Genomic DNA, 21,162 nt, shown 5'->3' on the forward strand with positions numbered 1-21,162 from the left:
AAGCTTCGCACTACAGAACCCCCCTCCAACAACACCAGTGTCCTCAGGACAGGATCATGTGTGGGCTTATTACCAGAGCAGGTGTTACATGTGAGGCTTGTCATGGTCTTATTGTGCATACTAATGAATCTTCAGTGAAGGAGGGAAGACTTTGTTACCTCTGCACATGTTACTTTTTCAAAACTGATGTCATTAATGTTTTTTAATAGACTTAAAGTCAGAAATTAACTTCAAAGGTTCATAATTACCCTCATCCATACACTGTATACAAAAGACAGGTGAAACGTGCTTAAAATAATAATAATAATAATAATAATAATAATAATAATAATAATAATAATAATAATAATAATGATAGACATGCAGTTTACTTCCTTACTAATTGATTTCACTTTTTCTTCTTTTCCTTCCTTCCTTCACTTTCATCCTTAAATCCTTACTTCTCTCGCTCCTATACCTTCCTTCCTACTTTTCTACCTTTTCTCTGTTCCTCCTTTCTCTCATTCCTCCTTCTTACTTTCCTTACTTATCTTGTTCCTAACTTCCTTCCTTCCATATTCCTTCCTTTTCGAGTCCTTCTGTCACCCTTTCTTCCTTCCTTCTTTTCTCTTTCTTTTTTAATTCCTTACTTCTTATGCCTTATATCCTATCTTACATTCTCTTTTCCTACTTTACCTCACTTCTCCTTCTTAATTTCCTTATTTTCCATGTTCCTAATTTCCTTCCTTCCTTCCTTCATTACCTGTTGCTCTTTAATTCTTTCCTCCCCTGTTCTTTTCCATTTGAACTGTAATTTCCTTAATTTTTACATCCTTTTCCCCCCTTCTTCCTAAATGCCTTCCTTCCTTCCCTTTTCCATCCTTCTCCATTCCTTCTTCCTACTTTCCTTCCTTCCTTCTTTGTTTCTTTGTTCCCGTGGACTCCTTTTATATCAGGATTGGCTCTTCACATTCAAACAATAAATTTGAAACATGCCCATTAGTATACATAAATACATAAATAAAATTAGATTTAAATAAATATTTAAAATCTGGAACAGAAAGCTGAACTCTGTAAGTTAAACTGATTTATGTTATTTATTGGTTCTGTTTTTATTTAGTACTAAATCCCAGTTGGTGAAAGAAGAATGATTTCTCTCTTGAAGCAAAGCGTCATGTGAATAAACGACTGTTTGCAGTCACAGTCAGGAGATAATTATGGCATATTTAGATTTTAGATCAGCAGTCATCCATCTTCCTGACCATAGGCAGGAACCACGCCCATTTCGTGACGCAGAGGAGGCGTGGCTATGGGTGGTTTAAATCGGGGAGGAGCGCTCTTCCGTGAGCAGCTCAGTGCGGGAACAAAGCGCAAGAGGTGCAGGAGAGAGAAAGAGAAAGAGAGAGCGAGAGCGAGAGCGTTCAAACATCTGCAAGAAAAAAAGAAGAGGAGTGAATGGAAGAAGAGCGGAGAGGAGCTCCTTCACAGGAATACTGAGCCGAAAAGTTCCCAGCTGTTTGACCTTTGGCACCAACATTAGGTGGACGAACAGAAAGATTCAATTTCAAAGCGCTGAGGTGAGTTCACGAACCTGAAAGGACTATTTTCCTGTCAGCGGAGTGAAATTAAACGAGACTGAAATATTTACCGCGATTTAAGCCTCAGATTTGATGTTTTTGTCTTTAATATTTGCACTTTCTCAGACACTTCTTTTCAGACAGCATTTTTAAAACTTCTGACTCTTCAGAAACAAGCAAACGCACAAACATAGTTTTATCTTTGCTCCAAACAGCATGATATTATCAGAAAAGCATCAACACCGAGTCTTTATTTCACACTGCAGCATGGCAGTTACACAGGCAGGGTCCAGGACATGAAACCAAAGTCTTTCCAAGCTCATGCGCCTGTTTTTATTCTATGAAATGACAAAAATCTGAAGTGAAAACAGGAATGTGCTGCTCCATTTATGTTCACAAAGTGATGAAGTAGAACCAGAGAATCTGCTTTGTCCTACTTTGTTGTGTTTCCTTCATATCTCATCAGACTTGTAGGAACACACGCTCATTTATGGTTATTTAAAAAGGACTGTGCACATGGATTTAAGTTTAGATGCTATAACACTTGCCCTGTTGTCCTCACTAGCTTAATATATTCACCCACTTTTAAAACCAGTCTCAGATCTCATTGAACCTTTTTCGTTAAACACAACTGCAGATTCAAACTCTAAAAACAAATAAAAAATGTTCACCCTGAGAGGCAATGAGACAGTTGATATGATAGACTGTATGTAAAAGATGGCAGTAGCCACTGTGACATCACTCATTGGTTAGCTGCTATAATCATCTTGGTGATTTGAAATCAGGTCATTAGCCAATGAGCATCCTCTCTTTTATCATCCTTTTTGCTTTAATTGGCTCATAATTTATTAAGAATTATTTAATAATCAGTTTTTGGTAAATTTATTTATGTATTGATTTATTAATTTGGACAAAGTGTTGTTGGGTCGGAGATTGCGGGAGAAGCAGGTCGCCCCCTGCTGGCCATTATAAAGAGTGCAGGTTTAAGGTTCAAGGCTTCAGGTTTGAGATGGTTTACACCAGCAGTGACGGATGGAAAATCGAAGCTCTGGGATCAAACGTGTACAAAAGTAGCTGCGATTTGCTCATGAACAGTCTAAGCGTGACCTTTAATCTTTACTGGATACTCAGGATCATTCCTCATAAAGGAATGTGCATTTCTGTTTCTGCTTCACATTGTGACTTTCATGGAACAAAACAGCCCGAGGAGGTTGGAACGACTCGAGCGTCATGTCCTGAAGTCTGTGTTTTTCATTTTCATGCCGCAGCGTGTAATAAATGCTCCGCACTGGTAATATTTTGGCTGGTTGTGTTTATGTGTGGGGTATGAAACATTTTGTGACTTTGAGCAAACACTCAGTTTTGTAAATGTAGTTTAAAAAATGTGTTTTTAAAAAAATTGGAAAACTTGAAGAAAAATGTGTTAGCAGATGTGGGCGAGTCTACTCAAACTCAGCACTACACACACTGTATTTAGAGCTCTTAAAATGAACAAAAGCCTTTTAGAACGCTTTTTTTGGTGCCACACACACACAGGTTGGAGCTTCTGATTGGTAGACAACCCCCTGTGCCACCTCAGCCACAGCTGACCTACACAAAGGCACAACTATATAACACATGAAAATTTATGACCACATGATGATTATCCTGTTTTATAAATGAGTTTAAACATAGAATACCCAAAAGCACCTTTTCAAAAAGCCGTTTCACAGCCTCTGCTGTAAGTGAATGAGTTTTTATTCTGTGTAATGAATCGTTCAGAGAGGAAAATTACACTCAAGTAAAATAAATATCTGCTGACTTGTTCATTCAAACCTATGCTTTAATTCAGTTCTGGCTAAATATTTTTTATTCTGACTTCACAAAAATAACAAACACAAGCTTATGAATAAGAATCCAAATCAAATGATCAGAAAAGCTCCTAAAAATAAATAACTAAAAACCAAGAGTTGCAATAAATGTAAAGAACATGCCAAACTATTGATTATCGGCATGTATGCTTCATCCATCACTGTTGGTGTCAGCGATGCTCTTTATAAAAAAAAAAGACATTATTGAAAAGTGAAGCCGCTTAAACCTGTGTTCTTTCTAATGACCAGCAGGGGGCGACTGCTCTCATTAAACAGTCTGTGGGAAAATGACGCAGCGTCTCTCAAGATCTTCATGATGAACTTATGATCTTGTTTTTAGTTCATATTCAAAACAGTGTTGTTAATTATGGGTCCCATTAAGAGCCAAAAAAGGTGGGAAAACACTCAGAACAGGACTTCACTAACGAGGGACATCACAATGGCTATGTCCATCTTTCATATACAGTAAACCTGCTCCATGCAGTGACCTTTCATCACGTCGTTACAGGCGTGTGTGTCGGTGTGTTTAAGTGATCTGAGCTGTACTCGTTCAGCTTTCAGCACCACAGGAGAGTCACTGTGGGAGAATCTGCAGCTTGTGTCTGAAACTGTTTTCCTAAACGAGTGACTGACTGAATAAATTGGACAGAATATTTATTAAAAAGGATATTTCTATCAGCTTTTGCTTCTGCGGCAGAGCTGCGTCTTTTTAATTTGACTGAAACTGCGAGCAGGATCGCTGCTGCCACACGAACCCGTGCCCTCGGTGTTAATTAAAAAGAGGCCTGTTTTAATGAAACGGCACGTCTCTCTGTGAGAGTCTCAGGAGAAGAAACTGGATCTGTGTGACCGGCGCGCCCTCGCTCGGGCTCGTTTAGTCACTTTTACCCCCTCAGACTGAAAGCAGCTTATTTGTTAATTACACCTCTGAAGAGTGTGGAGGAAGCTTCACTGAGCTGTTTTGGAAAAAGAAGGAAGGAGGCACTTAATATTTTCAGAATAAAACTACTCGTGCACAGTTCGTCCTGTCAGCATTCAACGGGGGCTAAGTGGCTGCAAACCATTCAGGGCATCCTTCCTTTGTTCCGTTTCTTTCTTTCATTTCTTCCTCCTATCATGTCTTTTACTCTTACCCTTCCTTTTACCCTCCTTCTTTCTTCCTTCCTTTTCATCTTCTACTCTTGTTCCCCTTGTTTTTCTTCTTACTTTCCTTACTTTCCCTTCCTGTTTTCTTCTTTCTTTACTTTCTTCTTTCCTTCGACCTTCCTTCCTTGTTTTCCTTCCTTTTTGACTACCCCATTTTCCTTCCTTTCTCTTTATTCATTTGTTTCTTTGTTCCTTGCTCCCCTGTCCTTATTTTTCTTACTTTTGCCTCTATCCTTGTCATCTATCCTTTTTTCTTAGCTTGTGTCCTTGTTTTCCCCTTTCTTCTTTCTTTGTTCCTTAGGTTCTCTCCTTTCTTCTATTGAACTTTCCTTTCTTTGCTCCTTTCTTCCTCCCCGTCTTCTCTAAACCTAACAGGAAGCCAGTGGTGAGATGTCAGAACTGGGGTGATGCTGGAACCAGTAAAAAGCTGCTGCTTGGTTAGTTTGAGAACAAATGGGGGCTGTGGGTCTATGAATGAGTTACAGTGATTGAGCCAAGAGCAAAATAAATGAAATATTGACAGTTGAGCATAAACACCTTAAATCTCTTATCAAAACAGTTTTTCAGCTCTAATCTTTTCAGGTTTGATCTAAAGGAACAAGTACAAACCTCTGCACGGCCACAGGGTCTGAAATATAGTCCTAATGGTCACAAGGTTAAGTGGCAAATAACTATTAAGTGCTTAAATAAAAAAATTTTAAAAAAAATCAGGCAAACTCGATGTAAATGGAATAAGAAACACTGAGTGAAAGAAATGATTAAAAAGATTGATTAAAAGGGAATATAAGCCACTCAAACTGGGAGTCCTGTGGACTGTGATGAATTACTAGATGACATATCAGCCATAACTTGATACGCCCTGTGACACATTATACTCTTAAACCTTTTCCTTTTAGACTAACCTCAAGTCTGTGCAGAAAGAAGATTTTTCTTAATATGAGAGACATCCGTCAACTGTCAGGAAAAAATGAGCTGTTATCAACCCCATCGGCTGGAAACTGGATCTGATTCATCAGTTTGTGTCTCTTCATTAGCCCCTGTGTTTATTCACTGCTTCATCACACACAGCTGTTCCTTTACCGGCCACTCTTTAGGATTAAAGAGCTGCACGAGCTGCTAATAAAGAAAGAAAAAGCAAAGGTGGGAACAGTTCAGTTTGCTGGATGTCATCATAATGTTTGTGTGACGCTAAGAAGTCACACAGATACTCATCACAGCCTGAATGTTCTGTCCAGCTTTCACTCAGATTCCACTAACTACAGTCTGACACCAGAGCCAAATATCCAACCAAAAAGACTCGAAGATGAAGACTCGTTTGAAGAGCCAAGCTTCAGCGAGTGTTGTGGTGGTTCAGCCGCTGTGCAGCAGAGCTCAGCGGCAGCAGAGAGAAACTGTTTGAAAGCCTGTAGTGTTTGCTGCTGGCACCCCGAGGGGAAGCTCAGAAAGTAAAGCCCACACAGGTGAGTGTGGAGCTGGAAATGACATGGTCAGACATGCGTGTGCAGGAAGGAAGAATCGGAAGTCTGTGCAGCATTTTATCAGGCTGTAGAGGAAACTAAGAAGTAGACGGGGGAAACTTTCTGCAGGAAACGACAAAATGACATTTCCGGTAAACAAAATGGGAAAATAAAAACAACCTGACTGCACCAAGGCAAAAATCTGGAAAACACTACTTCTTCTTTACGAAATCACGATGCCATTCCAGAAGAAGTTCCACTTCAGGAAACACATTCAGGAAACCACGTGTCCTGTACATGTGACATAGCAGCAAAACCAGAAATATGTTTCAGAAATCACATTTCTGCAAAAGGAACATTAAAAAAAGTAATTAATATTAGGAAAATATGAGAATAACATCAACAACACAGAAACCTAACGAGGGAATAGTTCAGAAAACACAACATTCCAGAACTTTTCTGAGAATACAAAAACACAACAGCAAAACATGACAAATGTTTCAGAAACTGCAATGTTTCCAGAAAACCTTTCAGATAACTTGCAAACAAAAAAATATCACGCCCAGATTACACAACAAAGCAGATTTTCCATAAAACATCCAGAAATTTCTGATAAAGTTTGTGGTAACATTCCAGAAGGCGATAAAACATTTATGAAAACACAATGACTGAACCCAAAATGCGACAAACTTCCTGGTAAATATGGCGACATAATTACAGTTTACACAGACGCAGCTTTTGTTTAGACAAAGATATTTACTTTCTGCAGATATATCGTAGGACCTGCTGCGTATAAATCTGAGTATCTGTAGCCTGAAACGTCCCCGTCACCGTCTCAGCGGTGAGACACGCTGAGGCTTTGTGTGCTGCAGGAGATGATTAAAAGCAGGATTTGCATTTTAATTGGATAAGAATTGTATCATAGAGGTTTTTGGCAGCTGTCTCGAATCTTCTCGAATTAACACAGGTGTTAGTGTGATGATTGCATTGGCTGCTGCTCCGCAGTTTTGTTTCGGGAACATTTGGACATTTTTCAGGTTAAAGAGGTGTGTGTGTTTGTGTGTGTGTGTGTGTGTGTTCTTTTAAAGGTTTCAGACTCATTAACTGAGGTTTCTTATCCTCTTTAGTCTGCATATGAGCCGGTCAGGTCTGATTCACCAGCTGAACGATATCCGGAGGACAGGGTTGTGTTTGTATGCCACTGTAGAGACAAACTCGTGACAATGTACAGGTTTTTCCTCTCACTTTATTTCACAGGGGTGGGAGGGGAGCTGTTATGCTTTGCAGACTCAGGCCGCTAATTGATTTCACGGCTGGTGATGTGCCGCCCAGAGGAATCTGGCACCAAAGACAGGAGGCAGAAGGAGGAGAAAGAGACGTTTAGGCACACGGTCACATTAAAAACACCAAGTGGGAATAGATCCAGAATTATTGACCTTGCGATGACCTTTTGGATCTATGCTAATGGGAGAGTGAGGTCAGAGGTTGAACTTCAGGATAGGTTTAGTAATGAGTTGGTCAGCTATAAATGCTTTTGATCCTGGTTGGATGGAAAAGCCCACTGAGGTGGAAATGGCTCAGTATCCAACAGTTTGTAGCTAACAACAATTGGCGCTACATTATTATAATGATCAGTATACTTCACTCTTAGTGCTGGGCGATATATCGAGTTTTTTAAAAATATCGATATATTTTCATACGAGATATAAGATGTGACAATATCGTTTATATCGATATAGTCTATGTTACGTTATAACTATACTTGTGGAGCCGTAAGTTTGCCTCTCTTCCGTCCATTTTTGTCTCTACGCTGCGTTACTGGGCCTTGTCTCTCCTTCAGTGAACAACTCCCCCTCCTCCCCCAAAGCTTCACCTGCAGACAACGACAAGATGAACACGGCAAATCTCCGTGTTACCGTGGATTGCCCCATGCTTGGGGCTGGACGGCGTCAATGTGTTAGAGAGCTAACCGCGCTAACGAGCTAACCACGCTAACGAGCTAACCACGCTAACGCCATGCACGGCCTGAAATCCTTTCATTCTCTCAAAAGTTGACCGCGCGCATTATGTATGAATTCTGGTTGTGCTTGATGACCGCGAACAGTTTTTCATGTGCTAGACGGCGCACAGCAATCTGTCAAAAAATGTTTCAGTACGACTTTGGTGAGCTACGGAGCTGCACCGCTTGATAGATTGTCGGAGCATTACGGCTACCGTAGTGGAGCCTCGCGGAGTGATACGTACTGTGCTTCAACGTAATATTACCGTATTGTGTGTGTATAAGGACCATAAATGGCACCTGTGCAGAGACACGGTTAAGAGGATTTCAAATTGCAGGCTATCAGTCATGCAGTAGAACTTGGGAGCAGCTGTGAAATCTGTCTCTTTGTTATTATGCTCAGCATCTTTTAGTTTACATTTTGACTGCACAATTGTGAGCTTTTTGTTATGCACAAAAACAACATTGTGTTCTTTTATTTATGGAGCATTATTATTTAATAAACGCTGATAATTTATTAGAGTAAATTCTTCATGTACATCTACGCTGTATGTTAATAAAAGTGCCTGTGTGACATCTAGGACACAGCTTTGACTAAACTCTCTTTTTGTTCTTACCTTATGGCTTAAAGAAAATAAATATCGAGATATATATCGTATATCGCCATCCAGCTAAAAAATATCGAGATATGAATTTTGGGTCATATCGCCCAGCTCTATTCACTCTTATTGGACGTCACTTTAATCGCCTCCATGTTGAGGTTACTTTTACTTTCTTCTGATTGGGTGCCCCTCGTAAACACATGTGGGTGTGGCTTCTGTCTGTCTGAGATGACCACATCAGGCACGCCCCTGTCTTTTGCTTTTACAACCCTGATAATGTAAACTTTAATACGCAGTAATATTTAAACAGGTGGTTAAGAAGGAGAAAACTAGCTATCGAGACCAAAGCAGTTTATTTCTGCTGTTAAAGTTGAAATGGGAGTCTATGGGGATTGACTCACAGGAGCCTCAAGTGGGCGTTCGAGGAACTGCGGCTCATGTAGCACCAAATATCAGGATAATGTACTGATTATATACAAACTGAATTTAAAGTATACCAGTGATGCAGGTTCATGTAATCATTCTTGTCTTTCATTGTCAGCAGACACATCACGAAGGACCTGGCGGCTCATTTCCAACTTCTTTAATTCTATTTTTGGACTCTAATAAAGCAGCTTTGCATGATTCACAGTTCAAAATAACCCTATCTTATACTGGGCCTTCAGTTCATCTTGTCTAAAACAAGCTATTCTACATCCTCCCCCTTTAAGCAAGCTTTCTTCTGATTGGCTGCCCCTCATAAACACGTGTGTGTAAGGTCTGACATCAAACAGAGCCTAGAGTAGAAAAAACAGCGACTAACTGAGTGTTCAGCTCACAGGGATTACTTGTACAAACACTGAGCTCATTACTTGAAACTTTGGACGTGTTTAATGTGAAAATCCAGCTTTGGAACAGGAGATTCATGGCAAGAAGTAGAGGGGGAAGCACAGAGTCCAGGTCCACAGATTTGAATGCAAACCCCCGACTGTGCACTGTTTAGTTTTATGTCTTTCTGTTAGAGAAGCGTGGATTTAGTCACGCTTTGTGTCTGTGGTTTGTCCTGCTGCGCACTACAAGCCGTTATAAACACCTCGAGGAGAATTTAGGGCTAAAACGACGAGCTCGAGTTTTCACCCGTTTCAAATTTAAAGGTTTCATTTGTGGATTAAATAAATGGCCTCACTTCTCATTCAGAGGATCGACTCATTCATGACTGAGCCGTCACTAATAAGAAGGTTTGGTCCCAGCGCGTGTGGCTGTTTGTGGTTTGAACGTAGCCTTGGGCTTCTTAACATGGTGTTCCTGTGGTTGATTAGAGCCAGGTGTCTACTCTAGAAAATGAGGGTATTGAGGGCAGCCCGCCTCGCCGCAGAGGACCAGCTGCTGCTTGCTGCAATCTCAAATGATCTTGTGGGAAGGCTAGTCGTAAAGCTAAACATGCCCTTGCTGAAATTAGACGCTCTGGAGGACAAATTGTGCTGCTGTTGCTCATTTGGAAAATGAAATCTAGCCCTGCAATTATTTTATGTTGTTGTTGGCCCTAATTATAAATCATGGAAGCGGCTGAAGAGGCAGTGTTGCTGACTCATTGCTCAGCGGCACACACACTGCTGTGGTTGTACTCAAAAGCAATATTATTCCCAGCTGTGCATGAAATCAGCTCAGTTCTGTAATGGAAAAACGAGAGTGAGGAGGAATATGCTGAATGCTGCCCGACGGTACATGTGTTTCCGTAATGTTTAAAAAGAGATGATGAAGGAAAGAATTAAATCAAGGCCCAGATCCTGCACAGATTCCCTGGTGGTGGGGCTCGTTTATCGGGTTCAGAAGAGTGTGTGTGGTTTTGTTTTACCATCTTTGAGCTTGTTTGGGGATCGTTCTTGTGTTTGTGTATTACATTCATATTTGAGGATATGCTCCTGCCTCATGCACTGTTTTATGAGCCTTTAATTATTCAGGTAAAAGTCTCACTCCATAAGTGGGCCCAGACCTCCCTTCAACCTGTCAAGCTCCTCTCAAACCAGGGTCTACCCCAGCATCTCCTTCCATGCATTTCTTTTTGCTCTTGAGGAGCAGCGTCTCTACTCTGAGCTCCCACCTCCTCTCTAATAGATATCCAATAGATGGATACCAAATACCCAACCTAGTCTCCAAACTAAGTACAAACACTAAAAACAGTGGCTACAGAAAAATATTCAACTTAGTTTTGTTTGGAGGAGAAGAAATATGTCATTAGCTGACAGTTGGTGTGTCAGAGGACTTCTGGTGGTTATACAACAAGAGGCAGCTGTGGCACAGGAGGTAGAGCAGGTCATCTACCAATCAGAAGGTCGGTATTTCGATCAAGTATCCTTGGGAAAGAAACCCAACCCAGAGTTGGTCCTGATTCGCTCATTGGAGTGTGAATGCGTGTGAATGCTGGATGGAAAGCACTTGGGTGTAGAGAAAAGTGCTTGCGTGTGTGGGTGAATGAGAAATGTTGTATAATGTGCTTTAAGTGCTCGAGTAGAAAAGAAGCATTTACAGCTAGTTTAGAAAAATATCATGGTCCAGTCCAATCCTGGTTTTCTCACCCTGCCACGCTGTCCCACACTGATCATCAGTTAGGTGGCAACAACTTCAAAATCTGAAAGTAATAGAAATTAATATTAGAAAGTGAGTCGCAGCCTCAGGTTTGGAGTTAACATCACTGACACGCTTTTATTTGGTCTCATCTTTGACACCTTTTTTATATTTAACGTCCAATGGTTCCTCTTTCCTTTTATCCTCCAGTGGCGATGGTGAACAGCAGGGTGGAGGCACCCACAGTAGCGGTGATGGGCAGCGGCGGCGGGACAGCGGGCAGGTCGTGCGCAGGATGCGGGGGTCGTATCGCGGACCGCTTCCTGCTCTTCTCGATGGAGCGGTACTGGCACACGCGCTGCCTCAAGTGCTCCTGCTGCCACGCTCAGCTTGGCGAGTACAGCAGTACCTGCTACAGCAAAGGCGGCATGATCCTCTGCAAGAACGACTACATCAGGTGAGGCTTTTCAAAAACACAAAACGTGTGTGTGCGTTAGTGTGTGTGAGGGAGGTGCAGACAGGGGTTTTGCGGGTGTCTTCGGGAAAAACTGAGGGCTGGATCTGGAAAGCTGCTGAGGAGGACCCTGAGACACAGCAGACTTTGTGCATCAGGCCAGTAATAATACAGCAGCCTCTCATGAAATAAATAAAGCTCTGACTGTACGCTCAGATTACGCCACAATCTGCAATAAGATACACTGAATAATCATGAGAGGTCTGCTGTGTGTTGGAGGAAATTCCACATTCGGTCCAGTCGTAAAATGGGATGTTTATGCAGGTGCATATAAATGTCCCTGATTAGTATTCATGCGGTTTTTGCACTGGTGTGACTCCAAATTAGAAGCTGGACTCTCACAGGTTCCTATGCATTCATGACTGGCTCATGCGTAAGCTCATTCAGACTCATCCAAACTGAAAAAGACTTCACTGAAGACAAAAATCTGCTTTTTACAAAACAGACTGGTCAGTCGAGTCATAATCAGACTATGATTCTAAACTATCAGGGAGCTCTTCAGTTGTTGAATGATACTTTTTTTTTTTTTTTGAGAGCTTCGGGAACGTGTGCCAAGTCGATACACCAGTTTCGTCTCAGGAAGCTCAGGTCCTGAGATGTGATGGCTTCTCATGCTAGAACCTGCAGTTCCTCTAGTGACCACTTGAGGCTGGCTCCGGCATTGAATCAGCCCCATAGACTCCTGTGTTAATGTGTCTAACTTTAGAGCAGAAATAAACATGTTTACAGCCTTCTACAAAAATACCTTTGGTTTCTATCGCTATTCTCTCATTTTTAATAACTATAGATGTTTTTGGAATGTGTCTGTTCAAGCTTCAAAATACAAAACCTCAAAGCAGTGCAAGATAGCATGTTTTTTCAGTGTCAATCTTTTATACACTTTATGATTTCTGGTCATTGTAGCACCCTCTAGTGGTCAAGACTTTACTGTGGTTCCTCCAAAATAAGATTAGCGATCCCATGAGCTACGTTTTGTTTTATGAATGCTGCTTTGTGATGTCACTTCCTATTTTGCCTTTTTTGATTGGCTGAATGCTTTTGAATTTATTTTTTTTTAAAAATCAGCTCATGGCTTTTGTTACTCTTCATGGAAATTGAAGTCATATGTGTTTTTAACTCTGACAATACCTCTTATTTTTGGCCCGATCAGCAGTGATGGAGCACTTGAGCAGCAGTCCAGTCAGTGTGAAAGCTCTCCTGCTTTGGTGGCTTTTGAGAACCAGCCTACATTTTGATTGGCTTGAAAGCCAAACGTTCACAGCATCATGTGGCCATTTTGTACTGATGTTCAAGTGCTAGCTTTTTGGCACCTGACACCAGCCTAATTTTCACAAAAAGAAAAAACCCTGCCTGTGTTTCCAGCCGCAAACGAGCTGAAGAAACGTCTGATTTAAATCCACTCTGGACTTCCAGTGCCACTCCAGAATTACAGCCGCCTCAGATTTCTCGCTTGGCAGCCGTTTGTTCCGTTCTGTGGCAGGAGTGCAAATAAAGAGCTCAAAATATGTATAAATAGTCCTACAGTGGATTTCGGCTAATTTGTGTTTGAGTGGGGAGGACCTCCAACCGCCATCCATCCCATGAACTCAAAGCTACAGTCACTGACCAACAGACAGGAAAGCCATGGCTAAATTATCCAAACCCTGAGCTGAGGTGGACTTACCTAAGGTCTGGTTTGGGGTCGAGTCCTTAGATTCGTCATGCTGCTAAAGAAAGATGAGCCTTAACTGAGACTCAGGAGGAGTGTGTGTGTGTGTGTGTCTGAGGGTTAATTAAGGAGGACAGGGATCCTCTCAGGCACACTCATTAAATGACTGTTTGGATTAAGATAAAAAATTCATTACTCTGTGGAGTCATTGAAAGGGGAAGACAAAGAAAGAGGGAGAAAGAGAGAGAGACGCCAAAGTGGTCAAGTGAGTATCGCAGGGTTTCACGTGTAGCTTTAATGATGACAGCAGCTTCCTTTAAAGGTTCAACACAGGCGCTGACCTTCCTTTAGGTTCAGACTGATGAGGACCGGCTGCTGTGTGCCACCACACTGAAACGACCCGGAGCCGATACCCTCTCATTGGACCTTTTATGGGTGCTAAATACAGACCATATATATAACTGATGCATGAAGACTTAAAACCATTTACAGCTTTAATCACAAACTTTTGTTATTATCCTTCTGCCCAAGCTTCAGTGGTCCCAACATGCTGTGTTTATATAAGGCAGGGGTGTCAAACATAAGGCCTGGGAGCCAGAATCTGCCTCACAAAGATTCTAATCTGGCCTGCTGGTCTGCTTTTGAAAATATGGAGGAGGCCGAAGATTTTAGACTTGATTGTATTTTAACAAGTTTTACACTATTAAAGACCTCCCTCATGGCCATTCAAACTACACCTAAGTAACAGATAAACAGTTAAATAGCAGAAAACTTCCTGTTTTTACGATCTACAGAAAAAGCATCTGTCTTTTACAAGGAGTCTACAGTAAAACCTTCAGTTTTATAATAACTATAGGAGAGTCTTTTCTGTAATTTTCTTACACTTGAAGCCCAAAGAGTCATCTGACAGATTTCTTTCATTTACTACATCAGCATGTAGAAAAACTGACACTGCTGTGATTGCACCATTTTTTTCTGGCATTAAAATATCTTCAGGATTAAATGTGCGGATAAACTTCTGTACAGTCACAGATAAGGCAGCTTCACCGGTCTATCCCACTGAAGATTAAAGTGGGTGAATAGGGACGTATTTGGTGGCATTGAGCTGATGTCTTAACATTTCAACATTTCACAGGTACCTGAAATAATAGAGATGGGATTTTAGAATCCACGACATCTGCTTTATGGCTGTTGTGTTGATGCATGACTGTTTGGTTTCATGTGCAGGCTGTTTGGACACAGTGGAGCCTGCAGCGCCTGTGGACAGTCTATACCTGCCAGCGAGATGGTGATGCGAGCACAAGGCAGCGTTTACCACCTGAAGGTGAGCGTGGTCTTCTACCAATCCAGCGTTGTCAACCTTTACATGTTTTCATCTTTTCAGACCGGTGAAACTTGTAATCTAATTTATTTGTTTTTCTTTAGTGTTTCACGTGTGCAACATGCAGGAACCGCCTGGTTCCCGGCGATCGCTTCCACTATGTCAACGGGACAATCTTCTGCGAGCACGACCGGCCAGGAGGAGGCCTGCTCGGCGGACACTCTACTCCACTACAGGGCAACAACATCATGTCTGACCAGAAGGTGAGAGGCAGATTCTGGACTCAGATTTTTTGGGCAGTGACATCATTTTCATTGAGGAAGATTTTCATGAAGCAAAAATATGAGCTTAACTGCTGATGAATTGGCAAGTACTTTTTGCTCCATCCCCCTTTTTTCAAAGGCTTAAATAGAGTTTGATAGTTCAGTCAAAAGTTGCTTCATCAGCAGCTGAGAGTAATTTTCATTGTTTCTCCGTGGTGGGGAGAAGATCTGGAGATGATTCAAAATGTGGTGTTTGCACCTGGAAGTAGTTTATGTGGACTAACAGCATGCAGATAAAAAGAGTTCTTAATGAAAATGAAACAGACCGATCCAGTGGATTGGAATTTTGTTTTGTTTTTTTCCAGTCAGTTTAACTTTAATGCAGACTCATGGATGTTTATCCAAGCTGGTGGTTGGTTTCGTTTATAACCTCTCCTCTTTACTATTTACAGGTCTGCTGAGGAAGAGGATGGAAAACCAAATGTGTGCCTTCTCCCCCACCTTTCTCCTCTTCACCTTCTCCCCCTCGCTGTAAATCCCGCCGCTGGTCGACCTCCCTCTGATCTCGTGGAACCTTGCCACTGGTTCAGATTTTAACTTCCCAACAGAGACTCAGAAGATGACGAGGAGTAAAATCTGAAAGAGTACTGTTGGGATTTCACTGATTGGCTGTGGCCTGGCTGAAAGAGGAAAAGCGGAACTGTCCCATTTGTGTGATTTTAATTTTCCCAGCCAGCCAGTTACTGTGGACATTGAATGAGGAGAAGACAATGAAAGCAATGTGACTCCTGCAGGAGGTGAACTATATTTGACCACATATTTGAGTAAAACTCGTTTGGGTCTGTTGTGTCGTCATTTTAGCTACTCGACGTTTCCTTCGACACGCTGAGAGACACCTGGACACCATCACATCTGTACTGACTTAAAAACGTGTACTTCTCTGTGTACTTCTCTGTGAAATATTCACATTTTAGCCAGTTAGTGAAGAGAAATTGCTCCCTAGTGGCAGTGTGAATGTCACAGTCAATAGGATTGATTTCTCCATGAATTTTAAGACTGTCTTTTCCCAGTTAAATCAGCTCGTTCTCCTCCACATGTCTCATATCAGTGACTCTGTATGACCTGTTTTAGCCTGTGCAAGCTGCTTTGGAACCCACCTCCACCCGAGCTTCTCTTTTTAATGCCGTTTCTGACTTTTTCAGTGTCATATCTGCTGTCATTGATACCTGCTCTGTTCTGTATGCAAAGGGAGATGTACTGCCATAAATATAAATGACTACAAATGGAAACCAAGAACAGTCGTCTTTTGACTGTAGTGTCAAAAACGAGGACGGACCCTTTATTTAACTTTCTTTATTTAGGACTGGCCTTGATTTTTAATTCTCCCTCAGGGGGAGGGAGAATTAAAAATCTCCCTCCCCCTCAGGGAGAAGCTACTATCACTGAGTTTCTGTTGTGAATAAAATATCAGTTTTTGCATATGTGCAGTTCCTGGCTCCCAAGGTGAGTCAGTCCCTATACACTCCCATGTTATAATGTCCAACTTTGAAGGAGTTTCCTCCTAAATAACAGGTGTATGGTGGGGTTCATTTGTTTATAACTCACCTGTCTGGATTTTATTGAGGCTTAAAATAACTGGCTTGCTCACTTTTAGCTGATAACTTGGCACGCCACCTTCTCCTCCAAATATGGTCACTTCCAGCTCCAGAAAACCTTCATGGTGGAGGCCAAAGAATGATAAAGTTAAAGCTACAGCAGTGGGTGACATGGCAGTGGCCAAGTCCAACTTTTCCTTCTACTAAGAAGAATTAAGAGTGTGAAGGTAATACTCTTTTAGCAAAACAATGTTTATGTTGTTGTTGTTGTACTGATGGCATTAGTGCTGTGGAAGCTTTACCATGTGAACCATTGTAGGATAAAGTTATAGTGCGCTACAGTTGATTCCACCTGTCTCCGTGTGCTGATGGCAATTAATAAAACAGCTGAGACTGATTATTTGAATAAAGTCTCATTTGACAGTCTGAGTTAACCATAATCCGTGCCACAGTTTCATTTTCTAATTTTGTTCCCTCATCTCCAGTAAACATGATAACAACGAAGTAAAAATGCTAACATCCTTTATTGATTTAGGAAACTGTATTTATAGCAATATAGTCTTTAAAGCAGGCTTTGTTATTTATCTCCTATCATGTTTGCCCTGTTCCACAGCTCGATAATCATGTCATACAGAGTAGATGAGCCCTTCCTAAATCTTGTCATATCAAAAGGAAATGAGAAGTGAGGGGCTAAAACAGGAGAAAAATACAGTGTTTCACGGGGGTTTTTTCTATTTCTGGCTCTGTGTGATGTCATGATGATGGAATGAGCCCTGCCCACTTCTCTTTATATGGTCCAGCCAATCAGAAAAAAGTTGAAAGGGTGGACTTGTTTGAGCGAGGCTGCACTAAGGACCAAAGATCATTTAGGCTTCAGGCTGCTCTAAATACTCAGTTTCAGACAGGTTTTACTGCTCTAGGATCTTTGTAATGTCATAAAAATGGAATCAGCCCTGTCTGCATCTGTTTACATGAGACAACAGAAGGACGGGAGGAGCTAAAACAGCAGCTAAAACCTCTCAATACTCACTTTCAGATAGGTTTTTCTACTCTTGGATCCATGTGATGTCAGAGGGAGAATATCCCTAATATGGTCGCCTCAGCCACAGAAGCATCATTGACCTGCAGTCCGGACCTTCTGTTTCTGAAGGACAGTCCTTCAGAAGTGGTTGGGCAATATGTTTGCTGGCATGATCACAAAGCAGCCTAACCAAGCTTCAGTTAGTTCTTTGTTTTTAATGTCAAACTGCACAAACAGTCATCCTCACGCACTCTGTAGATATTTTTTTATATGTTGTAGTTTGATTGGCTAGCAGCAGCTAAAGTTAAAGTTTTTCTCAGTACATAAGCGAAACAAAGCAGGAAAGTCAAGATTCTAGAAACATAGTCATTTCTACCCAGGTAAAAATCTCTCTTAGATCCACTAGGAGCACAGCTGCTACTGGGCGTAGCACGGCAGCACCCATGATGTACCTTTTTCCTAGGATGCTGTATGAAAGAAGTATCATCTGGAACATGTTTAAGCTTCATGCAGTAACCGTGTTTGGAAAGATTGCTCAGCAGCAGTGACGTATACTGTGCAGTTTAAATGTTTACTGCAGTACTGTTCACATTTTTACTTTTTATGCTGACGTGTTTTCATTGTGCTGACATTCTCTCTGCTGCAGTACGAACCATCATTTCTCTGTTGATTCTTGAGTATTTGGAGTTCTTTCAGAAGAACTAATAATAATAATAATGATTCAGTCATTCAACTCACATGTGACAAGTGTGTGATTGGGCTAAAGAGCTAGCTCTGGCTGCCTGAGACTGAGGGGTAAGTAGGGGAGAAACGCTTGTGGTTCTCAGACAAACATGGCTGATTACCCACAGGAATGGGATTTCAAAGGCCTGAGCCGAGGCCATTACAGAAGCAATTAAAGTGGGATGCGCTGGAGGCCTACACGGGCTTTAGCTGCACTCCAGTGTTGCAGCCTAATGAGGCCTAATCTGGTGAGCTGGTCTAATTAAAAGGGAGGGTTGTTTTTTCCTGTGGGCTCCAGGCAGCCAGCAGTTTGTGGTCTCCATAGTTGTCTGAAACAAAATAAAAAAATAAAATACAAGAGCGAAGACTTGCATTGTTTTCAGCCATAAAAACGTTCGGATTCCTCTTTTCTGTGTCCCTTCAAATTAAAACTTTTTTTACATGCTCTCTGATCCTTCCAGGCCCTCGATTCTGATTGCTTTCTGGCATGAAAAGTGGCTTTAAATTAGCCTTTTTAAATCTTTTTGGCATGGAAACTACAAGATCATCTCTTCCACGCTAATTTTGGGATCTCTCGTCCCCCCTTTTTTCCCCCTGTATTGTTTTATGCAGCTTTCTGTGGAGCTAAATTAAAGGCTGGAAGTGAGGCACACAGAACGGGCAGAGGCACACATGAGTAGCCAGCTGCGACTCCTCAAATTAACGGGGCCCGGAGAAGTCGGCAGCTCCCTCTCACAGGGTTAGTCCAATTAGCTTCACATTCACAGCAACAATGAGGCTTTTAATGGTGGTGATTCAGAGAGCTCTTTCATAATGATGGAGGGCGAGTGCATTCCTCTGGTTTTTCACTCATGACTCTGGTGTAAGCCCGGAGTCTCACCAGTTTCTCCCAATTCAACCTCAATCCTGTTTAAGGTAGTCAGGCTGTAGGTTCTTATCACAAAAAATATAAAATACAGCCTGCGCGATTGTGTTTTTTTCTCTCATATATATCCTTTTTCAGTGATGTATGTTCCCAATAAAGACAGCTAATGTTTCAAATAACAAGGTCAGTGTGTGAACAAGTAATCCACTTGAGCCAAAAGCCCAGGCTTTAATTTAATAAACACAGAGTTTATTAGATTTTTTTCTCCTCTTGGATCTTAATGATGTCAGTGAGAGGAACACACAAGTCCCACCCACTTTCAATTACAAGGGAGGCTGGCTTTATGAGGAGTTGAAAAAGCTTATTTTGGACAGAGGCTCAAAAAAGAGGTCGCCATATTAAATGAAAGTTTCTAACACGAGAAGCCACTTTTTCTTATTTCAAAACTGAACTTGAGATTTAGTGGTATCTTCATGTTTTATCCAGACTCCAACCTCTCGGGCTGAAGATAAATCTGCAGTTCCTCAAATGGCTACTTGAGGTTCAAAAGTGATTCAGTCCCCATAGACTATGATGTTAAAATGTTTAGCTTTAACTAGGAATAAACATGTTTACAACCTACTATATATGGAGGATAAACATGTTTATAATACACCTGTTTAAACAATACTAAGCATTAACATTTGCAAGTAATAGGGAGGGGATCTTTTTAATATGGTCCTCACAGGCAGAAAGAAGTCCCACCCACTTTTATTTTACGAGGGGTAGCCAATGAGAAGAAAGTTGGCTCTAAAGGAGAGGGGGGAGGGAGCTAAAACAGAGTAATGCAAAGTTGTTCTAGTACAGTAAAGTGTGCTTCCAGTATTGTGTATACAGAGACAAGAGGAAAGAAAGCAGTTCATTCAGTTCACAGATGAGAACCAGCGCTTTTAAGTCTGAGTCAGAAAACGGTGGAGTGCCCACTCCAGGCTAAAGTTAAGGACTTCAAGTATCTCAGGGTCTTTTTCTCGAACGAGGGGAGCACTGAACGGGAGACTGACAGAAGGATTGGTGTGACATGGGGGCATGATTTCAATGGTGAAGAGTGTAAAAGTGAATCTGTTTCATTACATTCCCGCTGCCAACATGATCATGAGCTTTGGGTCATCACCAGAAGAATGACATCACAATAAAAGCAACCAAAATGAGGTCTGGAAGGTCAGTCATTCAGGAGGGGTTTAGAGTAGAGCTCCTACAGCTCCACAATGAAAACAGGACCAGGACCAGGTGAGGTGTTTCAGGGACTTCCAGCTGGGAGAATTCTCCAGGACAGACCCAGAAGACAATAAGGAGATTACATCTCGCAGCTGGCCTGGAAGCGCCTTAGTGTCCTCCTAGAAGACATGGAGAGAGCGGATGGATGGATGAATGGATTGTATTTATTATAAAACTTCATGTTAGTATTAAATCATTTATTGATTTAGCTTTGATTGTGTGACAGCGACTAGCGGAAAAGTGAATTATTTTGATACAAAGATATACTGTATATCAAAGATGTCAGTTTCCTTAAACATGCATTCTTTTCAGTGGCCAGCAGGGGGCAACTCCCTTGAAGGCTGTGCAAAAATGACCCTCCTCCTCTCTTGATCTATGACTTCAGTGAACACTGATGCGTCCATGGTCTCAGTTGTTAGTTTCATTAATTCACGATTGACCAGGGTATGTTCAAGGGCTGGTTTCAGAACACCATGATGGCGGCAAAGAAGTCTGCAGATTGAAGCTTCTCAGAAGGACTTCACTGTGTTGTGGTGGCTTCGTTCATCCTTTATATGCAGTCTGTGAGAAGAGTCCAAGAATAAAAACAGGAGAGGTGGACGCAGAGCAGGTTCCTTTTAATTCCTCCAAATCCCACTCTCCAGCATGCTTCTAGTGTTATTCAGCAGCACATTTTTCTTACTGTGGCTAATCTGGGTGGTGGGCAGAAGTAGGCGTAGCGCTGATTACTGCGGTGCCTCACTGGTAATCCTGTATCTGTGGACAAAGATCCCATTGTTTCTCCATTTTCCCCAAGAAATCTGC

General features: G+C 41.6%; 1 protein-coding gene across 2 annotated transcripts; it reads left to right on the forward strand.

The window, feature by feature from the left end:
* The first annotated feature begins 1,317 nt into the window (after positions 1-1,317).
* On the forward strand, positions 1,318-16,935 carry lmo4a (LIM domain only 4a). Of its 2 annotated transcripts, none has more exons than XM_005470545.3 (5): positions 1,318-1,556; positions 11,365-11,611; positions 14,544-14,640; positions 14,742-14,900; positions 15,353-16,935. In XM_005470545.3, exons 2-5 carry the CDS (start codon positions 11,370-11,372, stop codon positions 15,359-15,361), a joined length of 507 nt encoding a protein of 168 aa, XP_005470602.1. In that variant the 5' UTR covers positions 1,318-1,556; positions 11,365-11,369; the 3' UTR covers positions 15,362-16,935. The 2 variants fall into 2 exon arrangements, with proteins under 2 accessions (XP_005470602.1, XP_025765076.1); XM_025909291.1 differs by lacking the exon at positions 1,318-1,556 and adding an exon at positions 11,227-11,247.
* Positions 16,936-21,162: the final 4,227 nt, after the last annotated feature.

Source organism: Oreochromis niloticus, linkage group LG7, assembly GCF_001858045.2.
Source record: "Oreochromis niloticus isolate F11D_XX linkage group LG7, O_niloticus_UMD_NMBU, whole genome shotgun sequence".
In the NCBI taxonomy this organism is placed as follows: domain Eukaryota; kingdom Metazoa; phylum Chordata; class Actinopteri; order Cichliformes; family Cichlidae; genus Oreochromis; species Oreochromis niloticus.